Here is a 20,221-nt window from a genome sequence, read left to right on the forward strand (position 1 = left end):
TCCCAGGGAGTGACTACAGCTGTGTTCACAGTATTGTTAATGGTGACTATAACAGCTCCTGGCACCGCCCCAATGACTGGAAGAGAGCGGCTACAGAGAGGATATATGTTCATTTCGTCCTGTAATGTGCTTCCGGTATAGCAGGATTTTAACACTATTTACCTGCAAGTAAAGGGTTAATCTGCCGGTGGACAGTGTTTCTGGAGGTCACAGGTTCTATTTAAGCAACTGTTCAATGCTAAAGCTTCTCTCAAAGTGTCCCTTTGCATAAGAATCTTTGGGTTTACTGTTGCCTCTGCATCAGTCGTGCCCAACATGCTGTTACTGGGGGCAGCTTACTTTGGATTTTGGACCACCCCTTTCAGCACTCAACAATTCACGATTGTAAGGCTTCCTCGGTCAGATATAACGTTTGTTCAGAAGTTTGCATAGCATTTGGAACAAAACTTGTGTGTGAATTCAGCCTTGTGCAGGTTTTTTTCATCATGTTCTTGTATTTTTTTCTTTTCTAGGAGGTGAATCATCGTCACAGGAGAAAAAGGAGAAAGGTAGAAGGATTTCTTCATGAATAATGTATCTGTTTACTGTGTTCACAATTGTGAGGAATAACAAATGACAGATAATCACAGATTGTGCTATACTTAGAGGCATTCCTTACTTGTAGATTTAGGATGAACAGGCTGGTGATGTGCGTGATTTATGTGCTATTTACCATATGGACAGTTTGTTTCCCCACAAGTGTTGCACATTGATGAGACTTGGTTGTTACACTTATGAAGGTGAATTTACAGTGACTGGTGATCATAAACGCTTTATCCCAGGAGTCGTGCAGGTAACATCTTTTTTAGGCAGGTCCGCCCCCAAACCCTCCTGGCAAGGGCGCTAGGGGAATGCACAAAAAAAAGGAATATCCTTATACATTTCAGGCCTCTTTTTGAGGCTTCCTAGCATATATATCAGAGACTTTTAGGCTATGTGCCCACGTAGCGTTTTAAAACGCTCATTAAAAACCGGACTCCTTCCCAGAAATCGCGCGTTTTTTTCCGCGCGATTTCACCGCGATTTTACCGCGATTGTGATCGCGATTTTGCCGCGATTTTCGCGTGCGATATTCAAGCACTTTCCAAGCGATTTGAAGCATTGCTTGGAAAGTGATTGACAGGTTGGTCACACTCGTCAAACAGTGTTTGACAAATGTGACCAGGTTTTTACTATTGAGGCTGCCTATGCGGCATCAATAGTAAAAGATAGAATGTTAAAATGCTAAAAAAAAATAAAAAAATCGGGGTATATTTACCTTCCGGCGTCCCGCGCTGCATTCCCGGGCCTCAGCGTTCCCAGTAATGCCTTGCGAGGCCTGTGATGACGTAGTCTCGCGTTGCTATAGCGATCTTGCGAGACCACGTCATTACAGGACCTTGCCGCAAGGCATTACTGGGAACGCTTAGGCCGGGAATGCAGCGCGGGACATCGGAAGCTAAATATACCCCGATTTTTTATTTTTTATTCTTTTTTTTACAGGGGTATGGTGCCCAGGGCCTGGAGGACAGTCTCCTCTCCTCCACACCGTGGATACCAACCGCACATGAGACGCTTAACTTCCCGCATGGTGGGCATAGCCACATGCGGGAAGTAAGCAATTCTCATGCATTCCTATGGGTGCGGAATCATGGCAATTCTTTGCGATTCCGCACAAAAGAATGAGCATGCTGCGATTTTTTCCGCGATGCAATTCCGCTGCGGAAAAAAGCGCAGCATTAGCACAGCATGTGCGGAATGCCATAGGAATGCATGGGGGGCGTTCTGTACATGATTTTTAAACGTTTTTACAGTGTTTTCGTGCCGAAAATCGCTGCAAAAACGCTTAAAAATCGCTACGTGGGCACACAGCCTTAAAGTGGTTTTCCCAAGAACAAAAGTTCACTTTAATCACTAGATCTTGGAATAATAATAACTTCCACAATTAAATAAAATGTCCTGTGCTGAGATAATCTTATAAATGTGCCGCTGCTGTGTACTGTGTAATGCCTGTATCTGACTGTACAGGAACATGGTCTGATCATACCACAGCTCCTGGGCAGGGGGGGGGAGGAAAAGAGAGGATACAGACATTACAGCAGGGCGTCACAAACGATTCTTTCTTTGAAGTAAGGCATTATTTTAAAATTTTAAAACAGGCACAGAAATGTTTTACCCCACAGAAAGAATCACCTGTGATCCCATGCTGTAATATCTGTATACAGTATGTACTCGAGTATAAACTGACCCGAGTATAAGCCGAGGCACCTACTTTTGCCACGAAAAACTGGGTCACCTTATTGACTCGAGTATAAGCCGGTTATGCATTGTCCCCACATCCCTATGTGGTATGCATGGCTCCCCTGTCCCCAGTCCCTGTCATTGTATGTATGGATGTATGGCTCTCCAGTCCTGTTGTGAGTTCATTTTTCCCTTCACCAGTGAGGTCTGATGAACTCCCTCTTCTGGCGAAGGAAGGTAGTGAGGCTGATTACCAAACAGCTGAGCAGGTAGATGATGACTGGGTCACAGGAACTTATGACTGGATATAAGGCAGCCGACGCCCTGCTGCCTTGCCGGTGATTTTCCTGCTGGATTCTTGGAGACCAGTCTGATTTCTGCTTCTCAAAGCTAAGTTTTGCTCTGCCTTTTGTACACTTTAGTTCTGGTTTTGTTTGCCTTGTTTTTTGGAATTCAGCCATCCCCGGCCGGGGTTGAGCTGAATTCCATTTTTGTCTCTGATCAGTTGATCTCTGGCTCTGTCTTCAGAATATACCTGAGTGCTGATATAGTCTTTTTGAAGCCTAGCGACTTCAGGGCCTGTTTTTCCTATCAGTCTGTTGGTTCATTTTTGGATAGGGTTTTTGCGGATTGCAGACAGCAGCTTTTCTATCCTGTCCTATTTAGTTAGCTTGGGCCCCATCATTTGCTCAACCTATCTTTCTATCTGTGTTAGTGTTTTTTCATCTTGCTTCACAGTCATTATATGTTGGGGGCTGCCTATTGCTTTGGGGTCTGCTTTGGGGCAGTTTAGATTTCCCCTTTCTGTCTTTAGGCTAATTTAGTTCTCCGGCTGTGATCGAGGGGTCTAGGGCACCGTAGGAACACCCCACGGCTACTGCTAGTTGTTGTGGATAGGTTCAGGGGTCTGCAATCCGATAGCTTCCAACTTCTCTGGTTTTCTGGACTTAGCTATTATTTTTGTTTTTTCCTCCTTCGGTGACTCATCCATAACAGAATCACCGGCCATACCGCAGACCCTAGGGTACTCAATAGCAGGAAAGAATTGTAAAAAAAAAAGGTGTCAGAATTTCTTTGTGTATATTTTTTCCTCAATATCTCTGAGGCCGTAGGGGTAATTTGTTTTTCTCTCAATGGAGATGAAGCAATTGTCTGATCGTGTGGAGCAGTTCGCTGCGGAAGTGCGGGGAATTTCCGCCTATCTTACTCATTCACATGCTGCTGAGCCAAAGATCCCCACTCCTGATGTGTTTTTTGGGATCGGTCTAAATTTTTGAATTTCAAGAATAATTGTAAATTATTTTTTGCCTTGAAGCCTAACTCGTCGGGGAGCTCCGCGCAGTGGGTTAAAATTGTCATCTCTTTGCTGCGCGGCGATCCCCAGGATTGGGCGTTTTCTTTGAAACCTGATGATCCTATTCTAAATAATGTGGATGCATTTTTTCAAACCTTGGGGTTGTTGTATGATGAACCTAATGCTATTGATCAGGCTGAAAAGGCCCTGTTGGCATTGAGCCAGGGTCGGGATTCTGTAGTTGTTCTGTCAAAAATTCCGAAAGTGGGCGGTCCTTACTACCTGGAATGATGATGCCTTGGCAGCTCTCTTTCGGAAAGGTTTGTCAGAAACCGTAAAAGATACTATGGTGGGATTTCCTGTTCCCTCTGGTCTTGACGATTCTAGGTCATTATCCATTCAGGTTGATCGTCGTTTGCGTGAACGCAAGACTGCACGAGAGGTGTTGCCACCTGTTGAACAAATGTCTGAACCTATCAAATGTGATAGAGTTTTGTCCAGGGCGCAACGTCAGGAGTTCAGAAGGCATAATAAGCTGTGTTTTTTTTGTGGAGATGCCTCGCATATTATTTCTGTCTGCCCTAAACGAGAGAAACGTTGTGCTCACACGTTTTCTGTGGGTGGTGTTCAACCTAAGTTTCTTCTGGCAATTACTCTGATCTGCTCCCTGTCCACATTTTCCGCCAAGGCTTTTGTGGATTCGGGAGCAGCTCTGAACCTGATGGACTTGGATTTTGCTAAACGTTGTGGATTTCCTATGACGCCTTTGCGGACGCCTATCCCTTTGAGGGGTATTGATGCGACTTCTTTTGACGAAAAATAAACCTCAGTTTTGGACCCAGGTGGTAATGCGGGTCGCCCCAGACCATCAAGAAAATTGCAGATTTTTGGTGTTGCATAATTTGCATGATACCATTGTTCTGGGGTTTCCCTGGTTGCAAATCCATAATCCAGTTTTGGATTGGAAATCTGTGTCTGTGGTGAGTTGGGGTTGTCGGTGTGCCCTTAGTGATGCTCCTGTTTTCTCCACCTCTCCCCAGTCGCATGATGTTCCTGACTGTTTGGCTGACTTTTATGATGTATTTAGTGAGAATGAGTCTGCGTCTTTGCCTCCTCATAGGAGTTATGACTGTGCAATTGAGCTGAGCCCGGGGTGTAAATTTCCCAAGGGTCGGCTTTTCAATTTATCTGTACCCGAGCACGAGGCTATGCGATCCTATATTAAGGAGTCGTTGGAGAAGGGTCATATTAGACCATCCTCTTCACCCTTAGGTGCTGTTTTTTTTTTGTGGCTTAAAAAGATGGTTCATTAAGGCCTTGTATTGACTATCGTTCCCTCAACAAAATTACTGTTAAATATCAGTATCCGTTACCCCTGATTTCTGATCTATTCTCCAGAGTTAAAGGTGCTTGCTGGTTTACCAAGCTTGACCTCAGGGGGGCGTATAATCTTATTCGCATTAAGCATGGGGATGAATGGAAGACGGCGTTTAATACTTCGGAGGGACATTTTGAGTACCTGGTGATGCCTTTTGGGCTCACTAATGCCCCTTCTGTCTTCCAATCCTTCATGAACGATATTTTCCGAGACTTTGTGGATAAATTTTTGATTATCTATCTGGATGATATTTTGATCTTTTCCAAGGATTGGGACTCTCATGTGGAACATGTTTGGACTGTGTTCCGGATTTTGAGGGAGAATTCCCTGTATGTCATGGGATCGAAATGCCTTTTTGGGGTACAGAGGATATCATTTTTGCGATTCATTTTGTCTCCGTCAACTATTGAAATGGACCCGGCCAAGGTACAGGCAATTTATGATTGGGTTCAGCCCACTTTGAAGGCCCTCCAGAAGTTTTTGGGTTTTGCTAATTTTTATCGGAAATTTATAGCTAATTTTTCTAGTATTGCCAAGCCTTTGACTGATTTGACTAAGAAGGATGCTGATGTGCTGAATTGGTCTCCGGAGGCTGTTTCTTCCTTTCAGGAGCTGAAGCGAAGATTCACTTCTGCTCCGGTTCTGCGGCAACCTGATGTCTCACTCCCGTTTCAGGTAGAGGTGGACGCCTCTGAGATTGGTGCAGGAGCTGTTTTGTCCCAAAAAGATCCTGTGACATCTAAAATGAATCCCTGTGCTTTCTTTTCCCAAAAGTTCTCCCCATCCGAACGTAACTATGATGTGGGGAATCGGGAACTGTTGGCCATGAAATGGGCATTTGAGGAGTGGAGACATTGGTTGGAGGGAGCTAAGCACCAGGTTGTGGTCCTTGCTGACCACAAGAATTTGGTTTACCTGGAGTCGGCCAAACGCTTGAATCCTAGACAGGCTAGGTGGGCTTTGTTTTTCACACATTTTGATTTTGTGGTCTCTTTTCTTCCTGGCACTAAGAATGTCAAGGCAGACGCCCTCTCTAGGAGTTTCTTTGCTGATTCTCCTGTTGTGACCAAGCCTGCTACCATCTTAGGCGAGGGGGTAGTTCTTTCTGCCATCTCACCCGATTTGAGACGTGCTCTGGAAGAGTTTCAGGAGGACAAACCTGAGCGTTGTCCCAGTGGAAAGTTGTTTGTTCCTGACCAGTGGAGGAAGAGAGTGATGTCTGAAGTTCATTGCTCTGCATTGGCTGGTCATCCAGGTATTTTTGGTACTAGAGATCTGGTGAGTCGGTCTTTTTGGTGGCCCGCCTTGTCTCGTGATGTCAGGAATTTTGTGCAGTCCTGTGGGACTTGCTCCCGGTCTAAACCTTGTTCTCGCTCTAGTGGGTTGTTGATGCCTTTGCCGGTGCCCAAGAGGCCATGGACCCATATTTCAATGGATTTTATCTCTGATATGCCTGTCTCTCAGAGAATGACCGTTATTTGGGTGATTTGTGATAGATTCTCTAAGATGGTCCATCTTGTACCACTCCCTAAGTTGCCATCTTCCTCTGAGTTGGTGCCCTTGTTTTTGCAACAGGTAGTTCGCTTGCACGGAATTCCTGAGAACATTGTGTCTGACAGAGGAGTTCAGTTTGTGTCTAGATTTTGGAGGACTTTCTGTTCCAAGCTGGGAATTCAGTTGTCCTTCTCCTCTGCGTTTCACCCTCAGACCAACGGGCAGACGGAGAGAACAAACCAGACTTTGGAGTCGTATTTGAGATGTTTTATTTCCACTGATCAGGATGATTGGGTTTCATTTTTGCCCTTGGCCGAATTTGCTTTAAATAATAGAGCTAGTTCTGCCACTTTGATGTCACCTTTTTTTGTAACTTTGGGTTTCATCCTCGATTTTCTTCAGGGCAGGTGGAGCCTTCTGCCTGCCCAGGTGTTGACACTGTGGTGGAGAGAATGCACCAGATCTGGGACCAAGTGGTGGATAAGTTGTCTCTCTCCCAGGAAAATGTCCAGCGGTTTTCCAACCGGCATAGGTCCATTGGTCCCCAGTTTAAGGTGGGTGATATGGTTTGGTTGTCATCAAAAAATATCGCTATGAAGGTGGCTTCTCCTAAGTTTAAGCCTAGATTTATTGGACCTTACAAGATTTTGGAGATTATTAATCCGGCCTCTTTTCGGTTGGCTCTTCCTGTCACGTTTAAGATTCATAATGTGTTCCATAAGTCTTTGTTGAAGAGGTTTGTTGAACCAGTAGTTCCTGGGGTGGCACCTCCTGACCCTGTATTGGTTGAAGGTAACATGGAGTATGAGGTAGAGAAGATACTGGATTCCCGTCTGGCTAGACAGAGACTCCAGTATTTGGTTAAGTGGAAGGGTTATGGTCAGGAGGATAATTCCTGGGTCTCTGCCTCTGATATTCATGCCGAAAGATTGGTGCGTGCCTTTCATCGGGCTCACCCTGATCGCCCTGGTGGCATGGATGAGGGTTCGATGACCCCTCCTCAAGGGGGAGGTACTGTTGTGAGTTCATTTTTCCCTTCACCAGTGAGGTCTGATGAACTCCCTCTTCTGGCGAAGGAAGGTAGTGAGGCTGAGTACCAAACAGCTGAGCAGGTAGATGATGACTGGGTCACAGGCACTTATGACTGGATGTAAGGCAGCCGACGCCCTGCTGCCTTGCCGGTGATTTTCCTGCTGGATTCTTGGAGACCAGTCTGATTTCTGCTTCTCAAAGCTAAGTTTTGCTCAGCCTTTTGTACACTTTAGTTCTGGTTTTGTTTGCCTTGTTTTTTGGAGTTCAGCCATCCCCGGCCGGGGGTGAGCTGAATTCCATTTTTGTCTCTGATCTGTTGATCTCTGGCTCTGTCTTCAGAATATACCTGAGTGCTGATATAGTCTTTTTGAAGCCTAGTGACTTAAGGGCCTGTTTTTCCTGTCAGTCTGTTGGTTCATTTTTGGATAGGGTTTTTGCAGATTGCAGACAGCAGCTTTTCTATCCTGTCCTATTTAGTTAGCTTGGGCCCCATCATTTGCTCAACCTATCTTTCTATCTGTGTTAGTGTTTTTTCATCTTGCTTCACAGTCATTATATGTTGGGGGCTGCCTATTGCTTTGGGGTCTGCTCTGGGGCAGTTTAGATTTCCCCTTTCTGTCTTTAGGCTAATTTAGTTCTCCGGCTGTGATCGAGGGGTCTAGGGCACCGTAGGAACCCCCCACGGCTACTGCTATTTGTTGTGGATAGGTTCAGGGGTCTGCAATCCGATAGCTTCCAACTTCTCTGGTTTTCTGGACTTAGCTATTATTTTTGTTTTTTCCTCCTTCGGTGACTCATCCATAACACAGTCCCCCTGTATGCATGGCTTTCCAGTCCCTATCCTGTGTGCATGGCTCTCCAGTCCCTATCCTGTATGCATGGCTCTCCAGTACCTATCCTGTATGCATGGCTCTCCAGTCCCTATCCTGTATGCATGGCTCTCCAGTCCCTTTCCTGTATGCATGGCTCTCCAGTCCCTATCCTGTATGCATGGCTCTCCAATTCCTATCCTGTATGCATGGCTCTCCAGTCCCTATCCTGTATGCATGGCTCTCCAGTCCCTATCCTGTATGCATGGCTCTCCAGTCCCTATCCTGTATGCATGGCTCTCCAGTCCTTATCCTGTATGCATGGCTCTCCAATCCCTATCCTTTATGCATGGCTCTCCGGTCCCTGTCCTTTATGCATGGCTTTCCAGTCCTCTCTCTCCTGGTATGCATGGCTGCTCCTTATCCCCTTATCCCTATGTATGATTCCTGTTAAAAAAAAAGCGAAACATCCTATTTACCTGCCTGCGCTCCCTCGGTGGCACTGCATCTTGTTCTGGCTTCCAGCAGCTCTCTTCCAGCCGAGCGGTCACGTGGTAACGCTCATTAAGGTAATGAATATGCGCTTCATGCCTATGAGAGTGGAGAGCAGTGCATATTCATTACCTTAATGAGCGGTACCACATGACCACTTGGCTGGAATACAGCTGCTGGCGCCGGCACCTGGAACGAGATGCAGTGTTACCGTCTCACCGAGGGCGCACAGGCAGGTGAGTATGTGTCCTGGAAGCCGATGGCTGCGGCACAGGTTTTAGCCACAGCCGCCGGCTCCTGGCTCTTTGACCCGCAGTTCCACAGCCCCCCCTCCCCTGCAGGCTCCTGTCTCTTACACGCTGCTCTACCGCTCCCCGTTCCCTGCCGGCTTCCTGGGACCGTGACTCGTGTATAAGCCAAGGGGGTGTTTTCAGCACAAAAAAATGTGCTGAAAAACAGCTTATACACGAGTATATACGGTACTCTTTTGCTTCCTCCGCTGCCCTGGAACTGTGGTATGATCAGACTATCTTCCTGCATGGTTAGATACAGCCATTACACAGTATGCAGCAGGGACACCTTTATAAGATTATCTCAGCACAGGAGCATTTCATTTAAACACATCCAATTGTTGAAATTATTATTATCCCAGGATCTATTGATTAAAATGTACTTTTGTTCATGGAAAAACCCCTTCAACATAATGTGAACCAGACCCTTAGCCACATTTAATTGCTCCATGCAGATGTCAGCAGCAAGTAGTTCTTTGATTCAAAAACTTAAAGGGGTTGTTCAATACTGAGTGATGTGTACCGTATATACTTGAGTATAAGCCGACCCGAGTATAAGCCAAAGCCCCTAATTTTGCCACAAAAAAACTGGGAAAACTTATTGACTCGAGTATAAGCCTAAGGTGGGAAATGCAGCAGCTACTGGTAAATTTCAAAAATAAAAATAGATACCAATAAAAGTAAAATTAATTGAGACATTAGTAGGTTAAATGTTTTTGAATATCCATATTGAATCAGGAGCCCTTGATAATGCTCCATACAGTTCATGATGGCCCCATAAGATGCTTCATACAAAATACGCCCCATTTAATGCTGCACTAATGTTAATAATGGCCCCATAAGATGCTCCATAGATTAATATGCCCCATATGCTGCTCCATAAAGGTTATGACCCCATAAGATGCACCATAGACTCCTTCCTGGCGCGGTCTCTGCAGCCCCTGCTTCTCCAATGGTCTCTGGCACTGCAGTTTTTCCAGTGTCCAGCGGTCACGTGGTACCGCTCATTAAAGTCATGAATATGTGCATATTCATTATTTTAATGAGCGGTACCACGTGAACGCTGAACACAGGCGCCGGAGACCATGGGAGAAGCAAGGGCTGCAGAGACCACGCCAGGAGGGGTAAGTATGATCTGACACCTGCGCTCCCCCTCCCCCGCCCACCCCTTGGTATATGACTCTAGTATAAGCCAAGAGAGTGACTTTCAGCCTTAAAAAATGAGTTGAAAATCTCGGCTTATATTCGAGTATATATTGTAATTGTTGTGTCACATCCTGTCTGCAGCCAATCAACGGCCACTCGTTAACTGCAGCCTCTACTGTTTTGTTGGAGCAGACATCGGAATATTGATTAGCTGCAGCCAAAGAGTGGAACTGATTGGCTGCAGCCGCCACGTAACACAACAATGTCACATTACGCTACAGGAACAGTGGAATGGATATCGCTGGAAAGGCACTGCTGTAGAATGTGAGTATGCATTACTTTTATTTTAACTTGGGTCCTGATTTGATTCAATCCCTTTCATTTCAATTTTATAGAAAAGATTGGCACAGGCATGCTCGTCTTGCTTTATGGCTGTCGATTTTGGGCCAAATGATTGTTAAAAGGAATTTTAGTATCATGCAAACTGGCCTGTTATCTCATTTGGGGTCTTCAGATTTGGGGTCTTCAGAAGCACGAGCAGTGTGCTAATTATTAACCCTCCTGACTCGTTTGATGAACAGTCACTAATAGCAACCAATGAAGCACATTAGTATGTGCACCCACTTATAGGATAAATAATTATAGAAATATCGTTACTAGTGGGGTCCATTCTCTCTAGAATATATATATATGTTGTTAAATGGTGATACACTGGTACATGGTAAACACATGTTACAAATATACTGAGCAGATGTCCAGGAACCATGATATTTCTGTAATAGCTGTGGTTGGTCTCTAAAGTCATATGCGATACATTATCACTGACTGAGCTCATCAGGATTAGTAGATCACAATGTAAATTTGTGATTCAGGAGTAGCGCAACACCATACCTCACCAAGGATTAAAACCTTCTTAAAGTGTCCAGTAGGTGGCCCCAGAAATCAAGCTTTCTTTGAGCCATTTCTATACGGTGCATTTTCGTGTTCTGGATAACTAAGGATCGTCATCTCACCGCATTTTATCATACGCATTGGAAATAAAAGTCTGCTAAAAATAATTAGACAAATGTGTCTGTTTTATCCAAATGATGCGTAAATAGGGTCTTATCCAGGTAAAACAGAATGGTAAGTGTGAATTATGTGCTCACCTTATGGGGTTTATATGACAGAACCACTATGTCCGCCTTGTATCAGCTGCTGCGGCACCCACCAAAATATAGAACTTGTCAAGTTGTTGGGAAAGTGGATTTACTCCTCGCTGCTGGTTTTCTGGTCAATGATCCATGAGGATAGTTCAAAATAGTTTGTCAACGCGTTTCAAAGTAATCAGACTCCTTCTTCGACTCTAGAGTTCCCTCTAAATAAAAGTTTTCCAAAATAGCCGATTTTGACCACAACGAATAACATTAGCTGTTTTTATGAATCATTTGTTTGCTCCGATGACTGACAGACAAACATTCATTATCGTTCAAAACAATGATCACATGAGATTTTGCCAGGTGATGGTCAGCCTGGTCTGCTTCATCGGCTGCAAAAATCCAGCCTGAAATATATTTGGGTCCATTGATGAATGATCGTACAGCTGCACATTTTCATGTAATGTGTGTGAAGGCCTTAAAGAGGTTGTCTACCTTCAGGACAATTTTGTTTTTGCTACTTAAATACATGCACTTTGGGGCTAGAAATCATATATTCAATTGGGTTTCATTAAAAATTCAGCATCAAATGCCTGGTATAACATCTGCATTGTACTGTCTATTGCTCGCTACAGAATGAATAAACTGCAAATCCATCAGTAACGCCGGTATGATGGTCTGGTGGGGAGGAATTTGAAACTATTTTATCTATGTTTTTCTGAACTCCTCTGTGCTGAATTATGACCACAGACCACATGAAAATTGAATGTGCTGGGAAACAAAAGGTCTTTAAAATACAATATGTTCAAAAATTTCAATGAAGCCCAATTGCAAAATTGGTTTTAGCATCAAATTTTGAGACGTTGAGCTGAAGTGATTGGCTGCAGCGGTCATCTGTGCTACAGACATGACATCACTGCTCCAGCCTGTAAGCAAAGATCGGAGCAACAGTAGAGAGCCGGCACTGGAGCATGGGAAGGTGAGTAACTGATTAAATTACTTTTAATGCATATTGATGGTGGATAGGAGATTGAAAAGGGAAATGTCATTAAAGAGTTATAAGAAACCTGTCATGTCAACAAACGCTATTAACCTGCAGGTTGACGCTATTAACTTGGGGTAAATCTGCAGGTTAATAGCATTCCAAAGCCGTGCATCCACTTCACTGAAAGCCTAGCTGCTGGGAGGAAATTAACATTATTCCTCCCTGAAGTCTCCGATTTTCAGTCATCAAGGCGCAACCCGAAACCCGGCTGTCAGTATGAATTGAGCAGTTACTGAAGCAGCGCTTCTATGATTGAAATCTGCTGGCTGCCAGGTGGAATAAAGTTCACTTCCTCCCAGTAGCCGGGCTTTCAGCGCAGTGGCAGGTAGCTTTGGAACGCTATTAACCTGCAGATTAGCCCCATATCTGCAGGTTAATAGCGTTTGGGGATGTGACAGGTTCCGTTTAACTACCCAGATAGCACCTTGTAAGATATACTGATCTGCCCTTAGTCCAGGGCATATTGTCATGTTCAATGTTGCATCGTGCCTTAACACTGAAGAGATGGCCTGGGCAGAGAGAGTAGTGCTGAGGAGGCAGCCTGAGGAAACAGAAGAATGCTGAGTAGATGACCTGATGACAGAGAGGAAAGCTGACTAGTCACTAGACAACCTGAGGACAGAGAGAAATGCTGAGGAGGCAGGCTGAGGTCAGAGAGGTATTCTGAGAAGATTGCAGAGAGGAAAGCTGACTAGCCAACCTAGAGATGGCCTGATGGCTGAAAAAAAGAAACACTAAGAAGATGGCCAAAACACAGAGAGGAACACTAAAGGCCCCGTCTCACTAAGCGATCTCGGTAGCGAGATCGCTGCTGAGTCACAACTTTTGTGACGTAACAGCGATCTCACCAGTGAGATCGCTGTGTGTGACAGCGATCAGCGAGCGGCCCCCCTGCCGGTATCGCTGATCGCTGGAAGAAACCTCTGGACATTTCTTTGGTCGCTGGTCTCCCGCTGGCCAGCATGCATCGCTGTGTGTGACAGCGGGAGACCAGCGATCAGGTGTAAAAAAATAATAAAAAAAAATAAAAAATATAGTTATTCTCACCTTCCGATGTCCCGTTCAGCCATCCTGCCTCTCTCCACGCTCCGGTCCCAGTGATCCTTTGCATGAATGACCGCGAGACTTTGTTATCCCGCAAGACCGTGACATCTCGCGGTCATTCGTGCAAAGGATCACTGGGACCGGAGCGTGGAGAGAGGCGGGATGGCTAAACGGGACGTCGGAAGGTGAGAATACTATATTTTTTATTTTGATACTATTTTCTACAGCGATAGCCAGCGATGCCGGGCGCACGGCATCGCTGTGCTGATCGCTGGTGAAGCTGTCTGTGTGACAGCTCACCAGCGATCACATAGCGACTTACCAGCGATCCTGACACCTTCATATCAGTGTCGGGATCGCTGGTGAGTCGCTTAGTGTGACGGGGCCTTAAGGAGATGACCTGAGGGCAGAAGGGAATGTAGAGATGGTCTGAGGGCAGCGAGGAACGCTGAGGAAGCGGCCTTATGGCAGAGAGGAACACTAAGGAGATGGCCTGAGATCAGAAAGGAATGCTGAAGAGAATGCTAAAGAGATGGCCTGATTGCTGAAAGAAACACTGAGAAGATGGCCAGAATGCAGAGAGTAATGCTAAAGAGATGGCCTAAAGGCACAGAGGAATGCTGAGGCGATGACTTGAGGGAAGAGAGGAATGCTGAGAAGACAGCCTAACAGCAGAGAAGAGCACAAAGGAGATGGAATGAGGGCAGGGAGGAACGCTAAGGAGATGGCCTGATGGTAGATACGTGACGCATTTGTTGCCTCGTTTTGTCTTCTTTAAAAGTTGGGAGGTACACACGTGGTCAAAATTGTTGGTAACCCTCGTTTAATGACAGAAAATGCACAATGGTCACAGAAATATTTTGAATCTGACAAAAGTAGTAATAAATCAAAAATCTATGAAAATGAACAAATGAAAGTCAGGAAAGATGTATATCTTTGTACCGTGTTATTGTATTAGTCTATGCCTGATGAAGAGACCTGAGTAGTCTCGAAAGCTTGCAGTGTGTTACCATCTTTTCAGTTAGCCATTAACAGGTATCAACCACTGAGGACTCTCAATTCTGAATATTTTTCAAATGAAAGTCAGACATTGCTTTTCAACCATGCTTCCACGTGCAATTCACATATGGGCACTAATATCATTATGTTCTAGAGATACTTTTGATTGTAGAAAAGACATCCTAACATTATCTTGATTTGAGTCTTTGGGAATATAAAGTCCCATCTTGTGCCTTGGTTGGTGCTAGTGATGAGCGAATATACTCATTGCTTGGGTGAACTCTGGGTGTTTTGGCATGCTCGGAGATTTAGTGTTTGTCGACGCAGCTGCATGATTTGTGGCTGCTAGACAAGCTGAATACATGTGGGGGTTGCCTGTTTGTTAGGAATTCCACACATGTATTCAGCTTGTCCAGCAGCTGCAAATCATGCAGCTGTGTCAACAAACACTAAATCTCCGAGCACGCCAAAATACTCGGAGATCACCCAGCAACGAGTATACTCGCTCATCACTAGTTGGTGCCATATATTGTCCTTCATGAATAGTGGGTTACATCATTGTGTTCCCCTGCAATGCATGCTATACAAGATGAGGTTTACCATCACAGCCTTCATCAGCTGAACACTTAATTACACATCACTAATTAGCTATTAACATAATTCTAGATAAATGTTGAATTACCAGTAATCAAGAAATTAACATATGCTTATTTAAGCCATCACTGAAAGAAAATCAATATTTAATGACATTAAATTATTAGCTTTTGCACACATTTTCTAATTAGTTCTCAAATAATAAGTCAGATTAAAAAGAGCTTCGCTTTATTCTTTAGTAGTTCTCCTCAATCGTCTTAATTAGACTAAATGGTAATTAGGCAGTTAGGCATTACAAAAGGAAGGAGTAAAATATGCTGGAAAATCTCTATGTTTCCTACTTTGTGCTGGCAGTGACTGTAACATTCTCCCATAGGAAGAGATATAGGTCCGCCAGTCCCCTGACTTAGCAGGTCCAGTGCCTACATGGTGTGCCTTACTGAAAGTGGCACCAGCAAAAATATATTTATATTTTTTTTCCTTAGATCCCTTACCCTAGGGAGCTACCCACTGCCTAACCCATCAGTTGGATCCGAACCACAGATCTTACATTGTTTGACATTCTCTGGTGTTACTGTACACTAGTTTTCTGTAGAGTGTCCTCATGGATAGGGACAGGCCACCAGGAAAAACTACATTAGTAGGGATGAATATCTATCTATCTAGAAAAAAATCAAGGCAGCACCAACAAAAAAAATGGAGGGTGGGGCAGGGTGCAGAGTCTCGCAGGCATAAACTGATCCTCCAATATACAGTGCCTTGCGAAATTATTCGGCTCCCTGGAACTTTTCAACGTTTTCCCACATGCTGTATCATGATTAAAACATAAAGATACCAAAGGTAAATTTTTTGGTGAAGAATCAACAAGTGGGACTCATTTGTGAAGTTGAACGAAATGTATTGGTTATTTTAATTTTTTGTGGAAATTCAAAAACAGAAAAGTGCCTTTCGCAAGGCACTGTACATGCAAAAATGAAAGCAGCACTCCCAAAATAGAAAATTGGAACAATTTATTAGCCCAAAGTAACAGCAAGTTTGAGAAAGGTCCTCAATTGGACCAAAATGTTGCAGTCACTTTGGGCTATTATATTTTTCTAATTTTCTATTTTTGGAGTGCTGCCTTCATTTTTTGTATGTCTATCTATCCATCTACGGTATCTAAAAAGAAAAAGACAAAAGCAGCACCAGCAAAATTGGGCTCAAAGCCTCCCAGGTACAGTTGGAACTAGAAGTTTACATAAACTATATAAAAAGACACATATGCATGTTTTTCTCAATATCTGACAAGAAATAAGAATAAACCTTTCCTGTTTTAGGTCAATTAGGATTACCATAATCATTAAAATTTGCCAAATGCTATAATACGTAGAGAGAGAGAATGTTTTAAGTAATTTTTATCACTTGCTGCAAAGTCAAAAGTTTACATACACTAAGAATACTATTAGAGATGAGCGAGTATTCTCGTTGCTCGGGTTTCCCCGAGCATTTGGCGTGCTGCATGATTTGAGGCTGCTGGACAGCCTGAATACATGTGGGGGTTGTCTGTTTGTTAGGGAATCCTCACATATATTCAGCCTGTCTAGCAGTTGTAAATTATGCAGCTGCATGGACACAAACTAAATCTCTGAGCACGCTAAAATACTCGGAGGACATCTGAGAATGCTCGGGGAAACCCGAGCAACGAGTATAATCGCTCATCACTAATTATTATGCCTTTAAACAATTCTGGACTGCCCATATGATGATGTCATGTGTATGGAAGCTTCTGATTTTTTGGCAACATCTGAGTTAATTAGTGACACACCTGTGAATGTATTTTAATGCACACCTGAAACACACTGCTTCTTTGTGTAGCATCATGGGAAAGTGTAAAGAAATCAGTTAAGATATCAGGAAAAGAATTGTGGACTTGCACAAGTCTGGCTCATCCTTGGGTACTATTTCAGGATACCTTAAGGTGCCTTGTTCATGTGTACAAACAATTATATGCAAGTACAAACAAGAAGAGAAAGTCCAGCCATCATACCACTCAGGAAGGAGATGGGTTCTGTGTCCCAGATTTGAACGTACTTTGGACTGACATGTGCTTATCAACCCAAGGACAAAAGCAAAAGACCTTGTTAAGATGATGGCAGAAGCTGGTGAGATTGTGTCAATATCCACTATGAATGTGATTTTTTTTTTCTATTTTCACGGCTTAACGTTATAAACTTTTGTGAAGCATCTGGGGGTTCAAGGTGCTCAATACACTTCTAGATAAGTTCTCTAAGGGATCTAGTTTCCAAAATGGTGTCACTTGTGGGAGGTTTCCACTGTTTCAGGGGCTCTTCAAACGCGACATGGCGTCCACTAATTATTTCATCAAATTTTGCATTCAAAAAGTCAAATGGTGCTTCTTCCCTTCCAAGCCATGCCGTGCGTCCAAACAGTAGTATTCCCCCACAAATATGGTATCAGCATACTGAGGAGAAATTGCACAAGAAATTGTGTGGAGCAATTTCTCCTGTTACCCTTATGAAAATGCAAAATATGGAGCTAAAAAAGATTTGTTTGGGAAAAATTAGATTTTTTTTTTATTTCCACGGCTCTATGCTATAAATTTCTGTGAAGCACCTGTGGGTTCAAGGTGCTCAATACACATCTAGATAAGTTCCATAAGGGGTATAGTTTCCAAAATGATGTCAATTGTGGGGGGTTTCCACTGTTTAAGCACATTCCAAATTCGAGATGGCGTCCTCTAATTATTCCATCAATTTTTGCATTCAAAAAGTGAAATGGTGCTCCTTTCCTTCCAAGCCCTGCCGTGCACCCAAACAGTTGTTTTCCTCCACATATTTGGTATTGGCGTACTGAGGAGAAATTTCACACCAAACTATATGGCGCTAATTCTCCTTTTACCCTTATGTAAATGCAAAATCTGGAGATAGACTTATTTGGGACAAATGTGATTTTTCTTATTTTCACGGCTCTACGTTATAAACTTCTGTAAAGCACTTGTGGGTTCAAGGTGCTCAATACACATATAGATAAGTTCCCTAGGGGGTCTAGTTTCCAAAATGTGTTAATTATGTTTTTTTTCACTGTTTAGGCACATCAGGGGCTCTCCAAATGCGACATGGCAACCGATAATTTTTCCAGCATATTTTACATTAAAAAAGTCAAATGGCGCTTCTTCCCTTATGACCCCTGCCGTGTGCCCAAACAGTAGATTTCCCCCACATATGGGGTGTCAGCATGCTCAGGAGAAATTGCACAAAATGTATGGTCTATTTTCTCCTGTTACCCTTGCAGAAGTAAAACAAATAGGTATAAAGGAAAATTTTTGTGAAAGAAAAGTCAATGTTTATTTTTTCCTTACATATTTCAAACATTCCTGTGAAGCACTTGAAGGGTTAATAAACTTACTGAATGTGGTTTTGATTTTGAGTACCTTGAGGGGTGCAGTTTTTAGAATGGTGTCACTTTTGGGTATTTTCTGTCATATAGACCCCTCAAAGTGACTTCAAATATGAGGTGGTCCCTAAAAAAAATGGTTTTGTAAAATTTGTTGAAAAAATGAAAAACTGCTGGTCAACCTTTAACCATTCTAACTTCTTAACAAAAAAAATTTGGTTCCAAAATAGTGCTGATGTAAAGTAGACATGTGGGAAATGTTATTTATTAACTATTTTATGCGATAAGACTCTCTGGTTTAAGGGCATAAAAATTAAAAGTTAGAAAATTGCAAAATTTTCACCAAATTCCCATTTTTTTCACAAATAAATGCAAGTCATACTGAAGAAATTTTACCGCTGTCATAAAGTACAATGTGTTATGAGAAAACTCTCAGAAACACCGGGATCTGTTGAAGCGTTCCAGAGTTATTGCCTTATAAAGTGACAGTGGTTAGAATTGTAAAAATTGGCCCGGTCATTAAGGTGTAAACAGGCTTAGTTTCACGAAGTGACTGGCCCTGTGTGACCCGACCCAACAATCGGTCACTAAACAGCAAGACAAACAAGGGAACACCGGGGCACAATTACAACGGAGGGCCCTGCAGTAAGGAACGGTGAAATGGACACTTCCTGCACTCTCCTGAGGCTGTGTCCTGGACTATCCTGACATCCCTATACAGCTTCTTTCAAACCATATCCAAGCAGGATACCTCAGCCCTCACTTGCCCTGCACCTATCCCTCAGTAGGGAAGTGGCTAGTGCGGACACTGGTCCCACCGCTGCTCTAATACAACACCAAGGGAAGAAATAACAGACAAGGAAAAACAAACAACACAGCTTTCTCTGCTGCCATGCACCGCACAGCAGAGTAAGGCATCTGAACACAGCTTTCAGCTGAATCACCACTGCACCAGCAAGCTCCTCTCTTCAGCACGGTTGGTTTCCAAAAGGACCTGTATAACCAACAGTCAACTTCCTTTAAAAGGACCTTTTAAAGGAAGATGGGTGGGGTCACCACCTGCATCAGCAAACTCATCAGCCATGTAACACCAGCGACCACCGAGGAAAAAAACTGATATTAACCCCCCGATGGCCTGAAAGGAAAAAGTTGCGGCAGGTTTGGCGGTGGTGCGGGTGGCTCCACCTGCATCTTGTGAAAGTCCAGAGGCCCTGCATATCCATTGCTGCAATGTGGTGGCCTCTGGGAAATTGGCCACCGGGGGCAGCACATGCTCAGATTGAGATTTAAGCAACGATCTGGGGAGACAAGATCTTGTTGCCGAGATCTCAATCTGAGCAGCAACGAGATCTCGTTCCGAGATCTCAGGAGACGAGATCTCGTTGCCAAGATCTGAATCTGAGCATGCGCCACCACCGTTGGCCATTTTCCCAGAGGCCACCGCATCGCAGTAATGGATGTGTGGGGCCTCTGGGCTTTCACCAAATGCCGACGGAGCCCCCTCGCACCACATAGCACCACCGCCGAACCTGCCGCACCAGCCTGGGAAGGGAGTGTGATCATCGCTCAGTAGCGTCAGACCGGGATCACCGCAGAATCGCCCGACTCCTGCTGCCGCCACAGTATTTGTAAGTATATTCCAACTATAAGACACCCCACCCATTTTCCCACAAATTTTTTGGGAAAAAAGTGCGTCTTATAGTCCGAAAAATACGGTAAATCTTACAAAAGTGAGAAAACTCTCAAAAAGTAAAGTTTATTAAAAAAATATAATGCTTTATTAAGAAAATACGATCAGGACATATGAAAAATGACT

At 43.8% G+C, this 20,221-nt stretch overlaps 1 protein-coding gene across 3 annotated transcripts in view; it reads left to right on the plus strand.

The window, feature by feature from the left end:
• The window catches only part of ASPH (aspartate beta-hydroxylase), a 303,702-nt gene that overhangs the window by 150,249 nt on the left and 133,232 nt on the right, over positions 1–20,221 (plus strand). For all 3 annotated transcript variants that reach the window (XM_073583934.1, XM_073583936.1, XM_073583935.1), the window contains one exon: positions 513–548. In XM_073583934.1, coding sequence (XP_073440035.1) covers positions 513–548 — 36 coding nt within the window. The remainder of the gene's footprint in view (positions 1–512; positions 549–20,221) is intronic.

The sequence above is a fragment of the Dendrobates tinctorius genome, unplaced genomic scaffold (assembly GCF_039654945.1).
Source record: "Dendrobates tinctorius isolate UK_male_01 unplaced genomic scaffold, ASM3965494v1 ptg000082l, whole genome shotgun sequence".
In the NCBI taxonomy this organism is placed as follows: Eukaryota; Metazoa; Chordata; class Amphibia; order Anura; family Dendrobatidae; genus Dendrobates; species Dendrobates tinctorius.